The 17,058-nt window shown below is 43.2% G+C and overlaps 1 protein-coding gene across 3 annotated transcripts in view; it reads left to right on the top strand.

Annotated features, from left to right (window-relative positions):
* PGM1 (phosphoglucomutase 1) overlaps positions 1 to 17,058 on the top strand; it is a 55,906-nt gene that overhangs the window by 24,349 nt on the left and 14,499 nt on the right. For all 3 annotated transcript variants that reach the window (XR_001364396.1, XM_014549267.1, XM_005878054.2), the window contains 6 exons: positions 1,041 to 1,203; positions 1,555 to 1,701; positions 3,153 to 3,278; positions 6,619 to 6,809; positions 8,269 to 8,423; positions 11,110 to 11,225. Coding sequence is in view for 2 of the 3 variants with exons in the window: in XM_014549267.1 (XP_014404753.1) it covers positions 1,041 to 1,203; positions 1,555 to 1,701; positions 3,153 to 3,278; positions 6,619 to 6,809; positions 8,269 to 8,423; positions 11,110 to 11,225 (898 nt within the window). In the remaining variant the exon portion in view is untranslated. The remainder of the gene's footprint in view (positions 1 to 1,040; positions 1,204 to 1,554; positions 1,702 to 3,152; positions 3,279 to 6,618; positions 6,810 to 8,268; positions 8,424 to 11,109; positions 11,226 to 17,058) is intronic.

Here is a 17,058-nt window from a genome sequence, read left to right as displayed (position 1 = left end):
ACTGGCATGTTCACCGGGAGAAACACATTTACTCTCAAGTTGTTTCTTCGACCATGTTTATCTCTGATGAGCCCGGAGGAAATAACAAGTGGAAAATTTCAAAGCATTCCCATCCCTTTCTTGTCTCAGAAGGGAGAATGGAGGGAGGGCACAAACTCCTTACTTATAAATCTTTTTATGTGGCAGTCACATCTTCTCCAAGTATGTCAGTCTTCTTCATGTGTGTCCAATGTGGGTCATGTTGAGATAGACATAAATGACTATCATGTTAGTGAAGGAAGATCTAGGAGCTGTGCTGATACCATCTTTGAGAGATATGGGAAGGTGAGTTAAGAACACAACAAAACTACTACCTGTAGCCCTTTCGTGTGGGTAATTCTGACTGGTTTACCCAGTACTAACTCTCAGCATTCCAGGCCTTGGCGCAGAGGTGACTCATACAGTACCTGACAGGCTACTGTATTAACATCTAAGCTTGACTGGAAATGTAAATTCTGAGGTACATTCTATAATAGACTTTATATAAAGTTTGCCTTTTTTACTTTTCTAAACATTGTAATTTATAGAAGGCTTCTCATTGGGTTAGAATTTCTTTTAAACTGAACTTATATTCTTTTCCCAATGTGGATGGAAAGTATGATTGAATTGGATAAAAATGTGGGTTTTCTCACACTCTTTCAGTGTATCCAAATTATGAACCTGGTCTGGAAAGACTCTGTTTTGCATATTCTTATGTTTTCTTGCCAGAGTCTTATAGTACAGATTATACACTAAAACTGCACAGTCCCCCAAAACTACTTGAAGGAATGGCTTTGTTCAACAATAATGATTTTACTTCAATAATAGTATTATTTGTCAAGAATAGTAATATTCCACTTCAAAATAATAATAACCACCCAAGCTGTAAATATTCATTAAAGAACACCTTTCCTGGTCCAATAGGATAGTTCTTGGTTCATCTGCCTGTTGTACTGGGGTTTCTGCGCAGGAGCTCTGGACTCACTGATTCGAAAGTGTGTGTTCTGGATTTCTTCTCCTAGATTGGCCGCTTGGTTATTGGACAGAATGGAATCCTCTCCACCCCTGCTGTTTCCTGCATCATTAGAAAGATCAAAGCCCTTGGTGGGATCATCCTGACAGCCAGCCACAACCCTGGAGGGCCCAATGGAGATTTTGGAATCAAATTCAATATTTCCAATGGAGGTGAGTGTGCTGTCATTTTGAGGATGGTCAATGTTATGTTCAGTAGGATAAACCACTAATCAAAGCGGTGGGAGGCCAGGGTTCTGGTTCTGGTCCTTAGTAAGGGGGCTCTTTGTTTCCTTTTGGTGGAAACGAAATGCTTCTCATTCTGCTGTACCTGAATGTGAGGAGCCAGGCATGAATGGTCACTAACACGGTATTTTCTTTTAGAAAATCCTGATCCTTTGCTGCCTGGATGATGAGATGAATGGCAGATGTGCGAGTAAAGAGGAATTGATGAGTTTTGTGGTTTTTTTTGTGTTTACATGTCAGCTGTACAAAACGACCCACTGTTTGCTATTTGGTTTCCAGGTCCTGCTCCCGAAGCAGTAACTGATAAGATTTTCCAAATCAGCAAGACAATCGAAGAATATGCAATTTGCCCTGACCTGAAAGTAGACCTTGGAGTTCTGGGAAAGCAGCAGTTTGACCTGGAAAACAAGTTCAAACCCTTCACAGGTATGTTTACCTCCCCCTCCCCCCAACCCCTCCTGCCCACTCCTAGTTCCAACTTGAGCGATTTGCCTTTCCAGGTTTTAATAATATGGGTGTTCAGCTTCAGAAAGATTGAGGTCACTGAGCCTTGCATGCATTAACTAGCAGGTCTGGAATTGGGTCTGGGACTCTAGAGACCTGGGCTCTCTGGGCACTGCGGGTGATCAGCAGTGTGACCCCGGGTAAGTCATTTCCAAATCTCAAGGCCTCAGCTTCCATATCTATAAAACGAATTTGGCTAGAAGACTTGTAAGATTATATTCATAACTAACTTTTATTGAGCTTTTTTTATGTGCCGAGCTCTTACCATTTATTATTCCGCTTTATTCTTTCAGTAGCCCTGTGAGGGCAGCCCTGTCGGTATTCACTTTTTCCAGGTGAGGAGACAAAGGCTGAGAGAGCTTGAGTAACAGGCTCAGCTCACACAGGGAGTGAGCCGTAAGCCAGGATTCAAACCCAGGTGTGAATGATTCCAAAGCCTGGGTTTTGATTTTTTTTCCCCTGCCCTAATATTCAGTAAAATCAAATTACACCATTTTGGGGGCTAAATTGAAACCCCCTGTGTAGGCAGTCGTGTTAAACATTTTGTTGTTAAATATCAAGGTATTACAATGATTGATGGAGTAAATGTTTGTGAAATTATTCATATTAATCAAATAAGGGTGAGATGGTTGGCAATGTGACTTGCATTTTAACTTTGCTCTAACATGTATTCTTCCCCCTGGACTGCATTTTTTGTTTGAACCTACCCATGGAGAGCGGACAGTTGCATCCTAACAAAGACAAGGTGGTACTTTGCCACATCCTGAAGACCTGCTTAGGGTTTAGAAAACATCAGTAGAGAATTTCTTAAATTCTTAACGTCTTGAAAATGTTCAGACCCCTGAAAATCCAGCAAGACTAAGTTCTTATATTTATTTTATTCCTTTAGTGGTGCATGTGAAAATGATTCATTAAAAAATACTTTTTTTCTGCTTTTTATCATTAAATCGTGATGGCAATGGGCCTGGAAAAAGGAAAGGAAAGTAGGTGTCACATTTTCTGTTATTTATGACACCAAAACACACTTCTCGTAAGATGGATAGGGAATCAGTGTGGCAGAAAAGCTTGAGTTTACCGCCAGGCAAACCTCCGTCAAAAATCCCCTGTGTGCCCTATCCCAGCTGTATGGACAAGTGGTTTAACCTTACAGACCTTGCGTTTCCTTGTCTACAAAATAGGATCAGATCATTTACCTCCCAGGAACATTGTTAGTGTTGAATTCGGGATCCTGTACCGTCCTGGCATCTGGGGCTGCTCGGTAACTGGCATTTTAACACAGCCATGGCATGTTTGCAGCAATGCCATCATTGCAGAGGAGAACATTTCTAAATGTGCTTAATTCCTCCATCTTTCAATATTGCCTCTTCCCACAGTGGAAATTGTGGATTCGGTGGAAGCTTATGCTGCGATGCTGAGAAACATCTTTGATTTCAGTGCACTCAAAGAACTGCTGTCGGGTCCAAACCGACTGAAGATCCGCATCGATGCCATGCACGGAGGTACGGGCCGCTCCCCTGCCGCCCCTTCTCTCAGACGCGAAGCTGCTCTCTGCTCTGTGCATCATGATGCTTTAACAAGCCTTTTCTTAAGACTCCCTCTGGCTCTTCTCCCCTCATTTTTTAATTTAAATTTATTGGGGGTAACTTTAGTTAATCACATTATATAAGTTTCAGGCATGCAACCTTATTAATACATCATCTGTATATTGCATTGTGCTTCCACCACCTAAAGTCTCATCTCCTTTCGTCACCATATATTTGACCCCCTGTACCCTCTTCATCCACCCTCCACGCCTTTCCCCCCTGGTAACCACCATACTATGGTCTGTGTCTATGCGTTTGTTCGTTGCCTTTTGTTTTATAGCCCACATAGGCCTGAAATCATATGGTTCTTGTATTTTTCCATCTCTGATATTTTTTAAACAATTATTTTGCAACCATTTCAACAATACCCACAGAAATAAAAATCTGACTGTATGCAGCAGGCAGTAGAGACAGTCCCCACAGCAAGGTGGTGTGAAGGGCAGTGTCTTCACATTAAGCATCAGGTTTGTGTCATGTGCAGCCGTGTTTGTGGACTCCTCCTGCCGCTCCGAAGATACCTTACATTCTATTCTAAATACCCCTCTGTTTCCAAGAGGGCGTTTTGTCATTTACTAGATGTGGTGAACACGCTCCTGAGCCCCACAGCCCCTCTCGCCTGCCCCCGCATGCTCCTTTTCTTAGAAGCGGGCAGAGCAAGCCCAGGATTAAATTCAGGAACAACAGGATGTGTGTCTCTCCCTCTTCTTCCTCTGGGGGTTGTGTAGCCAGGTCAGTAGAGACAGCAGCTGTCATTATGAAGTGAACCATGAGGTTTTCTTGCTTGTAGGAATACAGGAATTCCTGAGCATTTAGGTTGTTCATTTGTTTTGTAATAATTTAGAATTTTGGAAGCTTTGAGCAGCAGGATTTTCCTTGGTGTTGGAATCCAGCTGCTTGTCTGGCTGAGAAAGACTTTCTGCTGTGCTGAACCCTTTTGACGATGCTGTTGAGAGCCTCCTGTTAACACTGCATGACCAGGGTTAGAAAGCCTTCTCCTGGAGGGCTGGATCTCCCATCCTGGAACTCCTCCTCTTGGGCCCTAACTTGGCTTTGGAGTCCCATGAATGGGTCTACTTTTTTGTTAAACCTCACTCAAGGCCATGCTTAGAGAGATTAAGGGAGAGAGATAGAGATAGACATACATAGATAGATAGATAGATAGATAGATAGATAGATAGATAGATAGAAACATCAATGTGAGAAACACTGATTGGTTGCCTTCAGCACAGGCCCTGACTGGGAATCAAACCCGTAACCCAGGCATGTGCCCTGACCGGAAATTGAAGCAGCAACTTTTTGGTGCACAGGACAATGCTTAACCAACTGAGCCTCTCTAGCTGGGCTGGGTGTATTTCTTTATTCAGACAAAAGTTATTCTGTTTTTTCAAACCATGTGACAGACATGTATTGAGTATCTACTATGTGTATGCTTGGTGGGTAGGCCTGGACTCAAAGAGCTTGCAGTGCCTGGAGTGATGAGATGGGTAAAAAACTAACATCACCAGGCCCTAGCTGGTTTGGCTCAGTTGATAGAGCACCTGCCTGCAGACTGAAGGGTCCTGGGTTTGATTCCATTCAAGGATACATGCCCAGGTTGCGGGCTCGATCCCCAGCGAGTAGGAGGCAGCCAATCAATGATTCTCTCTCGTCATTGATGTTTCTATCTCTCTTTCCCTCTCTCTTCCTCTTTGAAATCAATATAAATATATATTTTAAAAAAACCAACACAAATAGAATTTCAAGTATTCTCTTTGGGATGTGGAAAAAGGTATAGTTTGAGAAGGCAGTATTAAGCAAGGTTTCTTGGAAGAAGCGGCAACCAATTTAGCTTTTATGTAAGACAGATCGAGGGTGGTGGAAAATCAAGTGATGGTCATTCCCAGTGAGGCAGTGGCTGTAGCAAATGCACGAAGTTTTATATTTTTAAGATGCAACATTAGAGGAGTGAGGAAAAGCCTATGTTGGCTCAGGAATGGGACTTATAATGGAGTATTTGCTGAGAGGAGCTGGTCATGAAGTAGACTTCTTTCTTCAGGCCTTTTCATTGTTCCTCTAATGCAGCGGTTCTCAACCTGTGGGTCGCGACCCCTTTGGCGGTCAAACGACCCTTTCACAGGGGTCACCTAAGACCATCCTGCATATCAGATATTTACATTACAATTATTAACAGTAGCAACATTACAGTTATGAAGTAGCAACAAAAATAATTTTATGGTTGGGTCACAACATGAGGAACTGTATTTAAAGGGCCAGAAGGTTGAGAACCACTGCTCTGATGCCTCTGTTTCTATATCCTTTACAGCCCTGGCTGCCTAGATCTCATTCTGTGTTGTGTCAATCGCTTCCTTAACATGTGGCTCCTAATGGGAGATACACATTCTATTCTGTTCTGATCTCTGCAACATATATTGGTGTCAGTACCTTCCTTGAGGAAAACACATTCTCAATATTGTAGAGATGAATGTTCTTGGTAGTTATACTGGATGTCACCATAAAGAATGGGACTAGTTTTTCCTGATGTTCATTGTTGTAGTTACTGTTTTTATCTGTACTCTTTTGATCAGTTTGTCAGATAACTTGATAGAGTAGAAAGATTAGGGCTCTGAATCCCAGCTCCCACTCCTACTGTGTAAGTTTGGGCAAACAGCTTCATATCAGAACCTCAGTTTTCTTTTCTATAAATTGAAGGTGATAATCATAATGCAAACATTTATATCATGTGCCAGTACTGTTTTCAGTGTTTCATATTTATTAACTCTCTTAACCCTGCCAGATAGCTACTACATTTATCCTCATTATGCAGATAGAGGAGACAAAGGCACAAAGAGACTAAATAACTTTCCCAGAATTATACAGCTGGTGACTGGCAGAGCTGGGATTTGAACCTAGGCACTCCGATCCCAGAGTCCATGCTCTTAAACACTGAGTGTGCCACCCTGTGGGCCTTTTCAAGGACTGAGTGAGAAAATGGTTGAGAAGTGTCTGGCACAGGTGTGTCGTAGGGCCTTCATGATGGTCAGCTCCTTCCCTTCTCCCCACTCTTTCCTTCATCAACTGTCCCCACCCTTTCCAACCTAATCTCTCATTACTCCTTTTCTTAGAACCTCCTACTCCAGCCGGGCTTATGTTTCCACTAGCTCCTGCATACAGTTTGCACATTCTCATTGTTGTGCATGCCATTTTCTACCTCGTCCCCCAACCCTCATGGACTTTCATAAGCGTTATTTTCTGAGCCTTCATTTCATGCTGGACGCAGTTGTGGGACCGTATGTAAAGAAGATCCTCTGTGAAGAACTCGGCGCCCCTGCTAACTCGGCAGTCAACTGCATTCCTCTGGAGGACTTCGGAGGCCACCACCCTGACCCCAACCTCACCTACGCAGCTGACCTGGTGGAGACCATGAAGACAGGAGAGCATGACTTTGGGGCTGCCTTTGATGGAGATGGGGTGGGTATAAGTGCCTTTACGTGAACTCTGACGCAGGCTAGGCCTGATCCTACAGAGGAGGAAAAGTGGGCTGCACCTGCCAGACCCTGTGGGCCTAGTGAGTGAGAGTCAAGACCTTTCATTGCACCTGGGGTCAGGGCCAAAAAATTAAAAGACCTTCTCAAACAGAAATAAAAGTCCTTGAAATTAACCCATATTTTCTTTTTTAAAAAATATATTTTTATGGATCTCAGCGAGAGCAAGGGAGAGGGAGAGAGAGATAGAAACATCAATGATGAAAGAGAATCATTGATCAACTGCCTCCTGCACACCTCCTCCTGGGGATGGAGTCTGCAACCTGGGCATGTTCCCTGACTGGGAATCAAACCGTGATCTCCTGGTTCACCGGTCAGCCCTCAACCACTGAGCCACACAGGCCGGGCCACCCATATTTTTAATTTCAGACATTCATGTTTGCTAAGAGTGGCAGGATATTTAGGGCCTTGTTATGATCTAATGACTACTGATTCATGAGCTGGCTGGGTTCTAGATACCTATCCTAATATAGGTTTCTATTCTCAACTAGCAGCTAGCTACTTATTCAATCTCTGGAAAGGATTTTGGAAATATAATATCCCCATTCATTCATTTACAATAGTTGAATGATGGAACTATAATGAGAGCATTAACCTTTTATTCTCTCTCTATAATTAAGATTTTTAATACCCACTCTTTTATTTACATTGGTGAACATATACCAGACAAGGAGGAAATGTGTTTTAGGTTTGTATTCTTGATATCTCAGAAAGACATATCTAGATTTATTATTTTCCTGAAATATAGATTTTCCCATATCAAAATTTGGGGAAGTTGAAGTGGTCCGGAGCAGACACTATTTTGCAATGCATCTTTCTGAGGCAGTGCATGATGGGAGTTTCTCTTCCCTGTGTTCTAGAACTTCCCGTATATCAGGCACTGAGGAAGCAGGGTTAGTGGCAGCATACCTTGTGGTTCTGCACCAAATGGACAGGCCATGATTTAGAAGCCCTTCCTTGAAGAAATCTGCTTTGTTCCTCGAAGGATGCCAGACAGGCCTACCAAACTGTATAAATAGCCAGCATTTCCATTCTTGTTTCTGTCTCTCCTGTCCTCTGGGAGAGAGGTGATTGGTTCCAGGGTTTGGAAAAGGCCTGGGAGGTTAAAGTCAGCTGGCGTCTGGAGGGAGAACAGGGTATTCAGTTGAGAAGGAGTTGGCTTGTGCTTTCGTTGAAAACAGTTTTAGCTCTTTGGCTTAGTGGTACTGTACAGATCCATTCGAAACAAATCCAGTGTTTAAAACCCACGCTGAACAAATGTATTAGTTTTAAGTTTTATAATTTAAAGTTTCATCCCCCCCCACCACCACCACCATGTAGGATAGTTTGGTTTCTTCCACAGTTTGACTAAAAGCTCTTCCTTTGAAACGCCCTCTCTCTCAAAGGATCGAAACATGATTCTGGGCAAGCACGGCTTCTTTGTGAACCCTTCAGACTCCGTGGCCGTCATTGCTGCCAACATCTTCAGCATTCCATACTTCCAGCAAACCGGGGTCCGCGGCTTAGCACGCAGCATGCCCACCAGCGGGGCCCTGGACAGGTAGGTTTCTCCGTTCCCCGGGCCCTCCGCAGGCCCTTTTCTGTGCTTGGAACACTCTTCCTCCCCTTCCAGCCAGGGCATCTGATGCTAAATAAGTGCTTATTTTAGGAAGGAATGGGTGAAGTTTTTTCTGGGTGAGATGTCCCGTCTCTGTGATCCCTTAGCACTCTGCACTTCTTCCACCCCCGCATGTACCACGCTGTGTTCTGGTAGCCTGCGTACTTGACTATCGGCCCTCCTGGACTATAAACTTCTACAGAGAAAAGACTGACTACTTCACCATCTTAAACTCCACCTGACCATAGTGTGCCTAGCATGTAGATAATAGGGGATACACACACATGCACGCACACAGTTTAGAAAATGAATGATTGAATGTTAATGAATAAATGAATGGATGGCCCTCCCACTGTAGTCAAGACATTATTCTAAAGAGCCATTTCCTTTAGCAGTGTGCAGAGTGCGGGGAAAGAGCAGTTTGAAGTAAGATCAGTGTTTCAAAGAAGCATTCCTCATCCCTCCCTCATCGGATACCCATGCACATACAAACACAGCAAGTATTCACTTATCAAAAATCGAAATAAACTGAAAGCTCAAATAGTTAAAAAAATTTACATTCAGTTTTTATGAGAAAGGACCCAGTGACAATAAACAGTGGATATCTGTGATTTGCTTATTTATTTATTTATTATATATAATCTTATTTATAAAGGCTTTAAGGTGGATTATAAGATCACATCTAAAATTATTGAAAAATATCAGTAATAAATAACAAATGAGGGCCAACCAGGGAGAATGTTAATTAGAACGTCAGGTGCCTAGTACATGCTGAATGAGTGAATAAAGAACAACTGAATGAATAAAAGGCCATAGCAGGTAGGTAGGAAAGCAGAATGCACATATCTAGGCTCTTACAATAATAACTAATATTTATTGAGCATTACCTTGTGCTAGACACTGAGTACTTGATATGCTGTAAGTCATTAATTCTCAGACCAACCCCATGGGGTAAATGCTATATAAACCCCACTTTACAAGTGGGAAAACAAGAGGGACAAAGAAGTTAAGTAGCATGCCCAAGGTCACCCAGCTAGTAAACGGCTGAGTCAGACTTAAACCCAGAATCTTTGCTCCTAACCACTGGGCCACGTAGCAGTTTTCTGTTGTGGGTTTTGTGTGCATGTGTGTTACAGAATAGTGCTGACGTCAGCTAACAAGAGGATAATGATTAATATTCATATAGTGGTTTGTGTTTTACACAGTGCTTTTTGACATTCACCATCTCCTCACAGCAATCTTTATTTTTTCTTGTTAATCCTCACCCAAGGATATTTTTCCATTGATTTTTAGAGAGAGTGGAAGGGAGTGGGAGAGACACAAAGAGAGAAACATCGATGTGAGAGAGACACATCGATTGGTTGCCTCCTGCACAAGCCCAACCAGAGCCAGGGATTGAGCCTGCAACCTAAGTACATGTCCTTGACCCTAATCGAACCCGGTACCCTGCAGCCCTCAGGGCCAACACTCTATCCACTGAGCCAAACAGGCTAGGCCATAGCAATCCTTGTTTTTAAGAAGAAACCAAAAAAGAAGTTAGCTGTCTTGTCTAGGACCCCACAGCTAAATAAGAGCTTGGATCAGAACCCAGGCCTTCTGCCTCTGCATCCTCCACCTAAAGTCGTGAGCTGGTATGTGGCCACATCATTGTACATTAGACCTCTCAGGTCCTGAAATACTTTCTGCATCATCCAAGAACAGTTTAATTCCAACTTCTGGAAAAACTGATAATCCATATATAGAACCACAATGGAAACACCTCATTACCCAGAAAAAAATTCATTGTATTTCACAGTTTTCAAAATCTTAGATTTGATTTTCCTCAAATGTTAGATTCGAAACTCGACACTGTTTTGTTAGCATCAGGCAGGCGTTCTGGAAAGCAAACCTCACCAAAACAGTGAATGAAATGTGGTAACTTCCTGTTCAAAGGGAAAGGCATCTAAAAAGAAGTCACTGAAAGAAAGTTTTAAATAATCTAAAGAAATATAGGGAGAAGTAAAAGATGTGTTGGAGGGGACAGGGGACCATGGGTCAGTGTGGATGAAGCTGGTGCAATGGGAGAGCCTGCTGGGCACTGTCCTTGTGGGGCCTTCTGGTGAAATGAAAGGAACATTCGACTGGCAGCTGAACAGCAGGCACTGGGCATCCTGGTTGTGTGACCTTGGGCTGATCACACAACATTCCGCGCCCTCTTTCCTTCTCTGTAAAATACTGACCTCCTAGACCCCATATTCTATTATTTTTGTAATTATAAGTACATCAAAACATCATTCTTTTGTTCTTTATAGAATAGTTATAGATGTTGACTATCTCCAAAACATGTGCGTTTAAATAGCCCCCCAAACAGCCTTACACATTTTGCTCCTGTTGCTTCTAAGATATTAAAGTCAGTGAGCTGAGCTATTTCTTTCTCCTTCCTCTTCTACCCGCTCCTCTGAGTCCACATAGAATAGCCCATTGTGCACAAGTTTTCTCTGACGCTTTTCCACCAATCCTAGAATTGTGTCTACCTCTGAGCAGCGCTAAATGGGACCCTTGATTACAATAATGGTTGCTATTTTCCATCCCTCACATGGCTATGCTAACAGTCCTGCTGTGATGTAACTTTGATTTCATGCCTTTGAAGGGTGGCTAATGCTACAAAGATCGCTTTGTATGAGACCCCCACTGGTTGGAAGTTTTTTGGGAATTTGATGGATGCAGGCAAACTGTCCCTTTGTGGGGAGGAGAGCTTCGGGACCGGTAAGTGCGCAGCCCTGCGCTACCCCTTTCTTTTCCTGTAAACACTACCTGCGGTGAAAGCTTAGACTGCTAGGGCCGCACTGAAATAGCAATGGTAGCTGATGTGTCCTAAATCAGGATGCAACTTATTTATAACAACCCTGATGAAGTGTACACATTTGAAAAGCGGGAAGCACGTTCAGCCAAGGAGGGCTAATTTTACTTTCAGGAGGATCACATCTACCGAGACAGGAAGCTTGGGGCCCTCCTCGGCAGCCTGGTCATTGAGTCTGTGGGGACTTAACAGAGTGATAAACATATTTTTCTTCCCTCGGTGGTCAAGGAAACCTTTATAAATGTTTTCATTTCTAGGAAGAAATATGGTAGAGCGAGTCAGTTTTTCATTTTTATTTAAGGGAAGGTTTCAGCACAGCATTAAATCATTCTCTTTAATAGGCCCAGGTTTTCTATAGCAACGAGTTGTGATTTATTGAGGTTAAATGAAGGGAGACCATTAGGGTGGAACTAAGTTGCTAGGTGATCAAGAAATTAAAACTACTTTCTTAACCATGAGGATGTATGTGTAAATTGTGGTATAATGAAAGAGTGGGATGTGGTATGCTTGGGGGATGTCCAAACACCCTTACACCCCACTTTCTCTGCTCTCCCTCCTCTTCTTTGCCTATCCGATGTTTACCTGAAGTCCCACCTCTGTGACCTTCCCCGCTACCCCATCCTACCTACATCGATCTCTCTTCCTTTCCAAGCATCCATTTCGGTGTGTGGCCCTTTCCTACGTGGTAGTCTCCAGCTAGGTTGCAAGGTACTTCAGTGGCCATATTTCTTCTCCTCCTGTTCCCTCTACCCCATATTTTGAAGTAAAAGGACCAATGGTCTTTGTCCTTCAGTATTCTACTTCCATTCTTTAGCAAAGAAAAGAAGACCAAAATCTAGTGTTCTGTGAGTCTTGCCATTGAGTTGCAGTTCATTTGAGGTTAAACAGAATAGAATGCTGATTTCATTTATTATCCCACAAGTCCTGGGGTAGGGTGGAAATTTTGAGACACCTATTTATAAAATTATAAGTAATTTAATATCCTTGGGGGAGTGGCAATACTTCTTGGTATTGAATTGGCTTGATAGAATTGTAGGGTTTTAAGAAAGATGAATGAGTTGTAGCATTGAACAGTGCCCACAAAGAAGGCTGGATGATTTCCCAAGGTTCTAGGTCCACTTAGGGCACCGCTCCAGTGGTTCTCAACCTTCTGGCCCTTTAAATACAGTTCCTCATGTTGTGACCCAACCATAAAATTATTTTTGTTGCTACTTCATAACTGTAATGTTGCTACTGTTATGAATCGTAATGTAAATATCTGATATGCAGGATGGTCTTAGGCGACCCCTGTGAAAGGGTCGTTTGACTGCCAAAGGGGGCACCACCCACAGGTTGAGAACCACTGGCTTAGACCTTTCCTACCTCATAAAGTATGGGTGATGCTACATTATTCCACAGGACACTAGATGAGTAACCAATGAACCTATGAGGTGGTCTCCTCCCATGAAATTCCCCCTAGTGTTACCGAGCAAGCTTGGTACCAGTCACTCTTTATGGATGAAGCTGTCTTTGGAGGCAAACACCATATCTAAGTCTTTGGTGTTCTAACTCCATGTACCTGTTTCAAATGAAAGAGAAAAGTCTAGAACAAGGCTTCCCAGGGTGTTTGGAAGTCTAGAAAGAGGTTTCCCATGAGAAGGTTCTGAGTTCAGTGATGATTGGGAAAATTGGGTACACCTCTCTGTCTTGGCGATTCACATTATTAGCATAGGAAGATTCCAAAACATTCCACTGTAAGAAATCCTGTCTGTATGGTTTTAGCTAAACTGAGTCAAGTGCCTGCCTCTTTTATTTGGTGATATATCCAGTAACTTCTTGCTCCACAGGCCCCTGTGGCCATCACTGGTCCAGGTGAGTCAGAGCCCTGGAGCCCACTAGGCATCCCCTGTATTGAGTGGCCGGGGATAGACCTGAAGACGGCACAGCACAAGCTGCTCCGCTCTCATGTGCCAGGCCTGCAAGGACTGGAAGGCAGTCCTCAGGTTCTCTCTTCTCCAGGCCACCCTCATGTCACATAACTTATCTACCCAGCACCAGCTTCTGGGTGCTCCCAAGTTCACCAGTGCTCCTCTTAGGAAATGAGGTGCCCACTGGGCCTCCAGGGTTGACTGGCAGGTAAGGAATAGAGTGGGATGATTATTTCCAGGGAACTGGGCTCTGAACTGTGCTTGATATGACCTTCACTTATGTTAGCTTTTAGGACATTTTATAATACTGTTTGGCCCATATAATGTTATAGATAATTAAACCCCTTTGAGTTTTTACTCAAGAGCATTTGGCAAGAAAAGTTTCCTATGTGACTTTTGTGGAATTGATTTCTTTAAACCCAAGTATTTGACTTTAAAAAAAATATATATTTTTTTTATCGATTTCAGAGAGGAAGGGAGAGGGAGAGAGAGAAACATCAAGGATGAGAGAGAATCATTGATTGGCTGCCTCCTGCACGCCCCCTACTTTGGATCAAGCCCCAATCTGGGCATGTGCCCTGACCAGGAATGGAACCATGACCTCCTGGTTCATAGGTCAATGTTCAATCACGGAGCCACACTGGCTGGGTCCAAATATTTGACTTTAAATTTCCTGTTAACATTTGTTCTTGTTTATTTGTCAACCCACTCAACAAATACTAAGTGCCAACCATGGTTCTGTCTTCCCTTAGATATATTTTTTATTCAAACAGAATGCATCATGAGAAGATGTCAACCCACTCAACAAATACTAAGTGCCAACCATGGATCTGTCTTCCCTTAGATATCTGTTTTATTCAAACAGAACGCATCATGAGAAGAATTCGCAAGCTCTTTCTCTCTTTCTCTTTGAAAAAAAGAAAATTGTTTTGTAATATTTCTGAGATAAACATTTTAGAAATCAGACTGGATAGCCATGGGTCTCCACTGCTGTGAATGAGTGTAGCTGAACTTACTTAACTTCTGCTCTTCTAACTTATAGAGGAGTTAATTTCTACCTACCACATCCCTCGATGGCAAATGTTTCTAACAATTCCTTTACAGAGTTTCTCAGGGTTGATATTAGTGATTCTAAAAGCTTTGAAATATTTGAATTCTGTAGCTTAATTGAGTATAGGGTCATTTATTTCTGCATTTTCCCAGGCCAGATCAGAGGCAGTTTCTCAGGAGATCCTCCCTAACCTTCCAGAATGGGTCACATCACCCTGGCACTACACACTTCTCCTTTGTTGCATGTATTGCAGCTATAATTTTTACATTTATTTATGATTACTTGATTAATGTCTTCTAGCTCCACTAGACTATAATTTCCACGAGAACAGGAGCCACATGTGTCTTATTCCCCACCATATCCCCAGAGCCTCCTATAAAGCCCAGCACATAATAGCTGCTCAGCAAACATTCGTTGAATGAATGAAAAAATGCACTATTCATGTGGCACCCTCTTTTACAAACAGAATCCTGGTGTTGGAAAGGAAAGGACTTTAAAAGTCACCCAATGCAATGTTTTATGTGTTGCTGGAATCGTAAGTGGCCAGTCAGTGCTCTTCTGCTTAAACATCGCCTCAGTGGAGAATCCCCACCTCACCCTTGCAGCAGTCTGCAGCTCTTATGGGGACTCCCCACCACCCACATTCCATAGTCCAGAGTTGGGACCCAAGGTCTTTGTGAGAAGAGATGAGCTTTTATAGAAGAAAAAGGGTACAAAGGAGTCAGACTTCAGAAGAACAGGCTCACCAAATAAAACAAACCACTAGCATTTAAAAGCCCAAGCCCTGATATTAATAATGTTACCAACTATACATTAGTCTGTTTATGTTGGAGATACAGCAACTATCTCACTGGATTATCATAGCCAAAGAGGCTGGGACACTCCCTCTGACATCAGCATTACAGGCACTAGGGATAAAGGTGTGTTTTTGGTACGGACTCAGACATGGGCACTAGAACTAGACAGCGTGAACCTGTTATTTTGGTTGATCTCAGGGTGCAAAGTTATTTCCCCCCACAACTGTGGATGATGATGTACATGTTTATACGCAATGGCAAAGGGCAAGGTGGTCAGTTCTCTTCCACCTTGAACTTATTGGGAAGGTGATCTAAAGTAAAGCCACTGAATAGAATAGAAAGTCACTGCTTTTGAAACTCTTCCTCAGGAAAATGGGGCCTTGGGAAAGAGGGATAGGGAGCCAGGTTGAATATCAACTTGATGTCCCATGGAACTATGCCGGTAAATTATGATCGGGCCAGGTGTAGAGGTTAGCATCATTCCCCCCCCTGAACCATCTTTAAAAGGTCCTAGTGCCGATGCATCAGATAGGAGTGATAACTTGAAGAAGTGCACCATTCGTGCTTTGCAAATTTCTTTTAATTTTACCTCCATGAAAAGACCTTCATATTTGTACTTCTTTTCATCAATTCATTCCTCAAATATTTATGGAGTTTCAACTGTACCCCAGATGCTGGGGGATGCTCTGGGAACACAGTGTGGTCCTGGTGGAGGGCTCTGTGGAGTCCACATTTGGGGAAGGAAGTCAGATCCTGGCCAGGTAATTACAGGTGTGCAAAATGATAGAAGGCATGGGAGCTTTATTCTCAGGCACCTAACTTGTTTCTGTTGTGTAGATGATCAGATTTTCTACCTAGTTCTCTGCCTGTTCTAATCTGCAATCTCTTGAGCACGTTTCCCTATAGGTAAAAACCCCACAGGAAGGTTGGCACATCCCATCTCTGAAGTTCCCAGAAAGAATACCCCAATAGAATGAGGCTAATACCCTAATTATAAGAAACTCAGTTCAGTTGTTACCTGCATGTCTGTCTCCCTCACCTGTATGTCTGTGCTCATCTATGAGGACAGGGAGCACGTCTTACTCACCTTGATATTTTCTCATGTACTTGGAGCATGAGGGCACTGATTCCTATTTCTCGAGCGTAAAATGGAGTTTGGGTTAAGACACAGTTGCTGCTCGTCAGATGCCTACTATGTTTCTCCATAGGAAACGAAGTTCCAGGGGGCAGTCCCCAGCCAGTGCGGGATTAATTACTAAGTGGAAAGTTTGAGGGTGACTGGGTGGAGTCCCTCTGGGGCTGGTGTGATCTGGAAAAGGCTTTCTGAGGAGCTTACCTGGCCTTTCAGAGTGAAGTCCTCTGTGCAATGAAAGCCAAAGAGGACAGGACTCCTGAACCTCCCAGCCAGTCAACTGGGGTCTGACCATTGTTTGGGAAAACCTTATTGAGAGCTGACTGTGTGCCAGGCACTAGCCGGGGGCCACTCATGGTCTAGGGTGAGGTAGGCAGAGACAGGCTGGGATGGAATACTGGTAAGCACAAAGGCGAGAAGGAAGGCATGCTGCATCGAGTAAAGTTTAAAATAGTTGGAGAAGTTGCTAGCCAGGTACATGTGGAGTAGCAATTTCCAGGCAGAAAGAACAGCATATTTAGGAGACTGCAGGAGAGCTAGAGATGGGCAGAGAAAGAGAGAGACAGAGAGAAAGAGAGAAAGACAGACCCTAGAGCAGGGGTGGGCAAACTTTTTGACTCGAGGGCCACAATGGATTCTTAAACTGGACCGGAGGGCCGGAACAAAAGCATGGATGGAGTGTTTGTGTGAACTAATATAAATTCAAAGTAAACATCATTACATAAAAGGGTATGGTCTTTTTTTTTTTTAGTTTTATTCATTTCAAACGGGCCGGGTCGGGCCCGCGGGCCGTAGTTTGCCCACGGCTGCCCTAGAGCTTTCACAGAACTCCGTGTGGCTCTTTTTTAGCTG

This window comes from Myotis brandtii, unplaced genomic scaffold, assembly GCF_000412655.1.
Source record: "Myotis brandtii unplaced genomic scaffold, ASM41265v1 scaffold540, whole genome shotgun sequence".
NCBI classification, from domain to species: Eukaryota; Metazoa; Chordata; class Mammalia; order Chiroptera; family Vespertilionidae; genus Myotis; species Myotis brandtii.
This window is presented reverse-complemented; position numbering and strand designations above follow the sequence as displayed.